The following is an 8535-nucleotide window of genomic DNA, read 5'->3' on the forward strand; positions in this document are numbered from 1 at the left end:
CCTATAAAGAGTTATAGAGCAGTAACATTCATGTTTCTGGCCACCTAACAAATCCAAGTTCAATATTCATCTGCTTTTACTTTCTACCACCTCCTGAGGGAAATATCTGGAACCTGCAGCTGAATGTCTTCTCCAGTTTGTAGCTAACGTCTGTCAATCTGCTGCTCACTGCTGGGAAGGTAGTGCACGGTGGCTTTATTAGAGCCTTTTCACTGAAAACACCCGGCTGCTCCATTTAACAATAACGATGGGAATATGAATGAACCAAAACAGTTAAGCTAGTGTTCCCAAACCTTTGACAATAAGCTGAAAGATACAAGCTTGGTGTACCTTAAGCACAACCATGTGGGTTTATCAGTACCAGCAACTCCTCACATCATGTAATGTTCTGATGTGTCATTGATGGAAAAATATTGATTTCAGCAACATTAAACTTGCTAACATTTTGATGTGGAGACATTTAGAAATGCAGCACAAGAGTACCACACATCTTCCAAGACTCAGATTTCATACGGTCCACCCTACACAGCCAGTGCACAATGTGCACGAAAGCTGTAAAGAAATGGACGGCAGTGAACAGAAATGTGACAACCATTTTTGTTCCCTTATTTTACTTCGAAACCCATATCAGGAACAGAAAAATGTAAAACAAACAAACTAAAGGTCTAAACTTTGGAGTCTCCTTTTATTGATGACAGCAAGCTGAGCAAGAGTCTTTCACATTTTTGACAAAATGAACCAAATAGCATAGGAAACACATCAAGATGTACTCTAGTACATTACTGCCTATGGGCCAATTTCTTTACATCTACAAACATCTCAAACACCAGTACATGTCTCTGTGTGGATGTGGAATTTCTATTTACTTTTCCTCAGTTACTATGAAGAAAACATCTATTCAAACTCTAAGTTGCTTAGTGTTTACCCATTGTGAGGATGACTTAAAAAACTATGTTCATTTCAACAATATTCAGGAAAATGCTGTCACAAACTCAACAACTGTGATGCATTCATGTTTTTAAAAGTGTTTTAAAGTTGCTCGATAGAAAAATTCACAATCGTACTGATTGCATGATGGCTTTCAATAGTTTTCCCCCTCATTACAAATCCTGAAAATAAGCTCTTGCTTTTACTGTAATGCCTCCCTCTGTTCATCAATGGCTTTTTAACTTTTTTTTTTTTAAAAAGTCAACATGGTGAACTAATATCAACTAAGTTTAATTAACCTCAAATGATAAAGAAAATAATCTGTGGAATGGAATAGAATGATTGATCCATTTGCATCAGGCTTTAAAAATTAACACACTAATAAATATAGAAAATTATGTGAAATGCATAAATTTTATCTAATGCCTTGATTCCATCAGGCACGGCTCTACGACATTAGCTCTTTGGGAGATTTTCAAAAGCTGAGCTTTTCAACTTTTATTGACTTGTTCAGATTTTGTCATTTTCCCTTGATATTTGTACTTATCCCATGGGTAAGAAGGCTAAATAGTAAAACTGTTGCTTTCTTGTTCTGTTTTTACAATCAAGAGTCTGCACAGACTGTTTTATTTTGAAAACTGACTGAATGTTCTGTGCAGTTACTGCCTGGCTCAATCTGCTCTATGCAGCTTGACGCAGCTTTGGTCAACAGCACACCAGGCATACATCTGAAGTGTAGAGAGAGAGAGAGAGAGAGAGAGAGACGCTTCTAAAATGTGCAACGGTGTTGTCTAGAATGGCTGCGACCAGCTCCAGCAGCTGCGTCGCTGCTGGAATACGAAGCAGTCGTGTCCGATGGAATCAGGCTGCGAGAAGAATGATTAAAAATGTGATGCACAAGCAGCAACTAAAAGTTTCACAAACAGCTTTGCTGGTGAAGTATTTCCTTTAGGATATGGTCTGCATTTCAGATCCCTTTGGGAGTCCTATCAAAATCTGAAATTATTATCTGAGCTGTCTTTGAGGAGGACTACAGGTCTGTAGATGGATCAAAACAGTTTGATCATGCTCTCTCTGGACTTGCCGACTCCAACCCACTTCACTGAAATGAGAAAAGAAAAGGTGTGAGTGGCAAGTTTGGCAAAGTGAAGGACAGTTTGGCTGCAGTCTCTCCATTAATGTTAAGTGCCTCTTTACGGACCTGGCACTTGCAGGAAGTCCTCGATGAAGTGAATGTAGTTTTGGGCCTGTGACGGCAGCTCCTCAAAGCTCCGAGCAGCCTCAGTGCTGCAGCACCAGCCAGGAAACGTCTTGTACTCCACTGTCACCCGCGTCAATACATCCATGTTTGCTATGACAAAAGCACATCAATAATACCATCATACTTGTTGTACTGGCACCTAAGTGTGTCTTTGTGTGTATCTAATTGTTGAAAGACAACCAACACATTAACATGCTGGTTGAGAGCAGCTGCTGCGCCATATGAGACAGAAAGAGGAGGTTTTTCCTTTTCCTGCTGACCCATGTAAAACAAAACATTATTGAGCATAAAAGCCCTGCCCTGTCTATTTACATGAAACCAATTAGCAATCCCTTTGACTAGATACACTGACTTACTAAGATGCTGTTTTTACAGTAGCCCTGCCGTACTCAAACATTACAGACCCTAGAAGGCATGTAAAGATAGAGGGTAAGATGAACGCAGCAAAAAAAAAAAAAAAAAAAAAGAGGGCAATCTGATTCAGTCCGCAAACGAAGTACGACTTTTCCAGCAAGACAATGACCCGAAACATACAGCAAAAGCATCACAGAAACAGCAAGCCTGATTGAGACCGATCCACACATGCTCAGTGCTGTGATTCTGGCCAAACATGCATCTACTAAATACTAACTTAGTCCAATCACTATGACTCTGATTCCATTTATAAAAGCAATGAAAGGAGAAAACATCCAAGGGGGTGAATACTTTTTATAGACACTGCATATGCCATGCATGGCAGTCAAACATTCACACATTCCATCGTCACAAACGTGTGAGAATTTGCAGGTTTACGTTGAATTTCTGGAACTTTACAAGTCCAATTTTTGCTGTTTTTTTAATTTTTGTTTTAATCACTTTGTTGTGAAAGTAAAAAACAATTGACAGATAATGGAAATAATCATTAGTCCCATCCTAGAGTGATCAAACTCTGCCCTCTACTTTGAGGCAATGATAAAACCTCATTTGAAATGATTAAATTACTGCTTATGGTTGACTGTTAAAACCAGTATGGTATTTCTGCACAAGCCAGACTTTATAGATGAGCATCTATAAAGGATCCAAGGGGGAATGACCTACCAGGGAAACTTGGCAGAGGTTTTCCATCAACCTCATAGGCCACGCCCACTTTGATCTCTGGCAGCGTGTCCAAAATGTCCAGCTTCGTCAGGGCAATCCTGCAAAAAACCCCCCAAAAAACTCACTGTGATCAACTCTGATGACAAGTGCATGATGAAGCTTATGTCTATCCTGTAGCTCCAGTAATTACTGGAAAATAATATTCTGACATGTGTGATGTTTCCTTACGCAGAAAAGCCATTGACCATGTGGGCGTATCTGACCAAAATCAAGTCCAGCCAACCGCAGCGCCTCCTCCTGCCCGTCGTCACACCAAACTCTCTCCCTCTGAATTGTAAGAGATCTCCAATCTCCTAAAATACGACAAACAAGAAGCACTCACTTTCAGCTGTGACAGATCATTCAGTCATATTGAGGATGATTGCTTAGGTTTGGCCTGTTTGACACCTTTATTTATTTGGGAATAGTCAGATTGTCTTTTTCAAGTAACATCATCATCATCAACATTTCACAGATTCATACGTGGAAACTACTCAGAAACCATAATCTGTGTACAATTCATAAACTACACCAACTAATCCATCTCACTCAAACAGAAAAATATTTCATCATTAATAAGTTAAATGATGTCCATATTACCAGAAAGAGTAATTTAGATTTGGTTTTTGTTTGTGATTTTTGTATGTGTTTTTGAAGCATCTGCATAACTTGTGTGTGTGTGTGTGTGTGTGTGTGTGTGTGTTAACCAGATGCATCTTTGCTCACATTATCCTGCTCTGTTGGGAAAGCACCAACGCCCACCCGGGTCGTGTATGCTTTGACCACACCGTATACTCGGCCGACATATGATGGAGGCACGCCAAGACCAGTGCACACTCCTCCCACAGTGCAGTTGGACGACGTCACGAAAGGATAAGTCCCTGAGCAGAAAAATATCTGTTAACCTGAGGAGGCAAAACATCCACCCTCATAATTAATCCCATAAACCCAGCAATGCTCACCGAAGTCAATATCCAGGAGAGCAGCATTGGCTCCCTCCACCAGGATTTTCTTACTGGGTCCAGTCAGAGCTTTGTGCATGAAGTACACCCCATCAGTCACCAGGGGACGCAGTCTCTCTGCATATGTCTGATAAACAGTGACAAAAGTTGAGTCAGAAATGCTGTGATATGTGAGTGTCAGTATTTCCTGGCTTTGAATGAAAACTTGTGCTCACCTTCAGCTGCGCCAGTTCACCATCAGTGTCGATGTTAAGGTTTGGATACATCGCCAAGAAATGATCTGCCAACATCCGAAACCTGTGCGCAGGGCAGAGTTTGTTTATTAACATGTGCACCGCTCTGTATGCAATAGTGCCGCTACAATTTAATTTCACAACATGATATATGGGACAGAGAAGCTATTCTCATGCTCCCTTAAAGCAGAATGCCAGCAGTTCTCACATGTTTACCACAGTCAGGTGTTGCCACCTGGTGGCAGGAGGAGGAACACTACAATTAGCCATGAATCATGACAATTAATAAATCTGCTCATAGCGATAAGCTATGGACACTGCTAGGTTATTAGATCAGCCCATGAATGTAGAAAACTGCTTTGTGAAAATTTGGTCCAAATTCTCTCAAATGTAAACCTGAACTCAAATATTGAGAGGTTCATTTATGACATTTAGGATTGGAAACACAAATGTCCTTTACAAAAATCTGTTTGCCCAAGTATGGATATTAAATCATCTGGACTCTAGGACAAGACTCACCCTCGTGATCAAATTCAGACTCAAATGTAAAAGAGAGAAGGAAAAAAAAGAAAACTCACTTGTCCTCAAAAACCTTGAAATCCGAGACCAGGTCACAGACTCGCAGACCATTCCGAGCAGCTTTGGAGGAATAAGCAGGACCGATGCCCTTCTTAGTGGTTCCCAAACTGGAGTTCAAACAAAAACATGACAGTAATAACTTTAATATACTATTCAACAGATAATGATTACTTCAACTTGAGAACGGTGCACAGTATGAACTTCACTGAAGAGTTACATGGTACTAAAACCATTTAGAGTGGATTTACTTTTTCCCTTCTTGTTGCTGCCTCTGCTGCTCCTGGATGCCATCAACAGCTTGGTGGAAGTTGAACACTAGAGTTGGAAAAAAAGGACTGTCAATGAGATGTTTCCATTTCAAAAGCTTGAATGACAAAATGTTTACTCACCAATGTGGGCACGATCAGAAATCTTTAATCTCTCCTCCCATCCTTGTAATCCTGCATGCAATACAACAAATACCATGTTACATATTTGGAATACAGGAAACATCTGTACATATCAGGTATTCAGCAGGTTTTACTACAGCCTACACATTTATACTAAATCCTTACAACTGTCAGACAGTACAATCAGTCTTTTGTCACAGAAGGGAAAGCAGAGGTTTTACTCATAACATAACGGTGTCTCTGGTACACTATACAGACAAAAGTATCCAGACAAACCTCTTTAAGGGGGTGGTTTTCAGGGGTTGGGCTCGGCCCTTTGCTTCCAGGGAAGGGAAATCTTAATGCTTCAGCATACCAAGACATTTTGGACAATGTTATGCTTCTAACTTTGTGGCAACAGTTTGTTGAAGGCCCTTTTCTATTTCAGTATGACTGTGTCCCAATGTACAAAGCAAAGCTCCATAAAGACATGGCTGGATGAGTTTGGTGTGGAAGAACTTGACTGGCTCACACAGAGTCCTGACCTCAACCCCATCCAACACCTTTGAGATGAACCTGAACGGAGATTGTGAGCCAGACCTTTTCGTCCAACATCAGTACCCGACCTCACAAACGCTCTACTGCATGAATGGGCAAAAATTCCCACTAAAACACTCCAAAATCCTGTGGAAAGCCTTCCCAGAAGAGTGGAAACTGTCTATGTATTTAGAATGTGATCAGGCATCCTAATACTTTTGTCTATATGGTCTATATTCAAGCGTCATACCATCACCAACTTTATTAGCTACACCTGTGCTTTTAATACCGTGACATGTCAGACGGTGGAAGAAGTCTATTTACTGACACTGCTTTCTAAGGAAGGTATAAGGCCTTACCTTTGCCTTTCTGCAGGTTCTTTTCAGCCTCCTCAAAGAGACCTGGCAGGTGTATCACCACTCCATTCCCTGGAATATAAAATTAATATAAACTCTTAAGAAATAACTTCATACACTGTCACACAAGACATTTCTTGTGAGTGACAAAATGCTAATGTTTTCCCTGCAGGTTTTATTTATAACACTGTCTTGTTACTTGAACAAGTTTTCCTTTAATGTTTCCTCTTTTCATGTTTTATAGTACGAGAAGAAAAAAATAGCCACTTAAAGAGGAAATGCAATAATTAAGATTAACTTAAGATTTAAATGGTGATTATGATACCAGAGCAGTGCAACAAGATCGGGTACATTTAAATCCACCTTTGGTTTAGTTTAACCTTTAGTTACCTTTTGTGTAACTACATACAGTAACTCTAAGTCTTGAGTTGAGATTTCTGTAAGTACCCATGCATACTCTAAACTTCCTAGCAACACCTAGTTAAATACAACAGCCATGCAATAAATCTTACATTCATTAAGGTCACAATGTTACAATTTAAAAACAAAATGACCATAAAAATGAGTAAACAGCACTTTAGATCAGCCTCAGTGCAAACAAAAACCTACTGCAAGCTTCAATGAGGTTGGAGTTTAATAAGGCTGCAGTGGCGGCTGCTGTGGTTTTCACTCTGATAATGGTCATATGGTCATACACTGATGTTTCGTCTGGAACTTTATCTTCCCCCAACTTCTTGTCAGTAAAGATAAAACACAGACTGCCGTACCGATGAAGGAGACAGCCTTCTTGTTGAGCACTCCGCTGGGCAGCAGGTGGAAGTCGTATTCCACTGAGTCCACAACCACCGTGTGACCTGCATTGTTGCCTCCCTGCAAACAGTACAAACATTCAGCTTGCTAGTGGGTAGTTTTCCGATTAGACAACATTGGGGTCAAGTCAACAACAGGGTTTACCAACGCTGAGAGCAGTAATAACGTCGCGGTACTGTATAGCACAGCAGCCCGTGTGTTTCAATGACAGCAGACCCAAATTAGTACGAGCCTGTGGTAAGAGTGTGTCCAGTCGGCCTGAGTTACACGAAAAAAAATGCATTTCTGGAGAGGAACAGCTGGGTAACAACGGGCAGGCAGTGCCTTACATAACGTTACATTTACTGCATACGGTTATCAGCATGTGGAGGTCATATGCTGGATTCAGTAAACGTTTTGCTACCACGGCAGCAGATAAAAAATAAAAGCAGGTTAGCAATCACTAGCATCAACTTAGCACTTCTACATCCGGGAGGTCAGACAAGGTTGTTGACGTAGGAATCAGGTCATGAATATTTAACAGTAGCTAAACGGTAACGACTTTCACCAAGCTCCCGTGTTGCACTTAGACGTTTAAATCACAAGGCCATCGTATGAAGTCGTCCGTTTGAATGTCAAATGTAAAGTTACATCGAAATTGCAGTTGGCTACCTGGCACCTGCATACAATATCCGCATCCATTGCAAGCAAGTCCACAACTTTTCCTTTGCCCTCGTCGCCCCACTGTGCTCCAAGCACTACGGTCACTTTGTTCTGAGGCTCCTTCGGGACGCGGAGAGGAGATTCCTGCGAGGCACTCTCCCGTGGTCGCTTAACGACCGGCTCCCCGTTCAGAGACACGGCATCTCGCCCGTTAACGTTAGCCATGGTGCTGTCGGATGCCATGCTGTAGCCCTCTTCAACAAACCGGAATATCGTTTTACCGCGTTTCTCTGCGTGACAGGAAGTACAGGTCCGCCGCTTCACCAATAGATGGCAGTGTTGCTTTCGAACGCCATTGGTTCTTCTGAATATCAAAATACAGCTAGTCAGGCGCAGTTATCTCTAGAGCGCCACTGCCAACTACTGTAGTGGATGTGCAATTACACTTTATTCTAGTACGGCAAAAAAAGCATGTTCCCCAGGGTCACACGCGCCCCCCTGGCATCGCCCCGCGCCCCACCAGGGGGGCGCGCCCCACTATTTGAGAAGCACTGGTCTAGACTAAGTGAATATTAAGCACCATCGCCACTAAAGCCCTAAGCCCTAAAACTGCAATGTGTACATTGGTACTGACTGCCAGGTGGCAGCAAAGGCAGCATTTTCAACATCTGTGTATACTTATCATGTCTATGAATGTGCTGTATAGGCCCTGCCATTCCAGGTCCTAATTTTTTACAGGTGCAT

General features: G+C 41.6%; 1 protein-coding gene across 1 annotated transcript; it reads right to left on the minus strand.

The window, feature by feature from the left end:
- Window positions 1–666: 666 nt before the first annotated feature.
- adssl (adenylosuccinate synthase, like) lies at window positions 667–8099 on the minus strand. The gene is made up of 13 exons (XM_046411263.1): window positions 7801–8099; window positions 7107–7209; window positions 6343–6411; window positions 5468–5518; window positions 5327–5393; window positions 5078–5185; window positions 4482–4563; window positions 4267–4393; window positions 4031–4185; window positions 3494–3618; window positions 3266–3363; window positions 2129–2278; window positions 667–2029 (listed from the first exon to the last, which is right to left on the minus strand). Exons 1-13 carry the CDS (start codon window positions 8032–8034, stop codon window positions 1977–1979), a joined length of 1422 nt encoding a protein of 473 aa, XP_046267219.1. The 5' UTR covers window positions 8035–8099; the 3' UTR covers window positions 667–1976.
- Between the last annotated feature and the right edge of the window lie 436 nt (window positions 8100–8535).

The sequence above is a fragment of the Scatophagus argus genome, chromosome 14, assembly GCF_020382885.2.
Source record: "Scatophagus argus isolate fScaArg1 chromosome 14, fScaArg1.pri, whole genome shotgun sequence".
In the NCBI taxonomy this organism is placed as follows: domain Eukaryota; kingdom Metazoa; phylum Chordata; class Actinopteri; family Scatophagidae; genus Scatophagus; species Scatophagus argus.

Excerpts from the sequence above, each read along its gene's own strand:
- adssl (XM_046411263.1), bottom strand. The coding sequence starts at position 8,034 with ATGGCATCCGACAGCACCATGGCTAACGTTAACGGGCGAGATGCCGTG. Across the intron at positions 5,519-6,342 it reads GAACCTGCAGAAAGGCAAAG|GATTACAAGGATGGGAGGAG; the intron begins GTAAGGCCTTAT and ends TATTGCATGCAG. Across the intron at positions 5,186-5,326 it reads CAGCAACAAGAAGGGAAAAA|TTTGGGAACCACTAAGAAGG; the intron begins GTAAATCCACTC and ends TTTGAACTCCAG.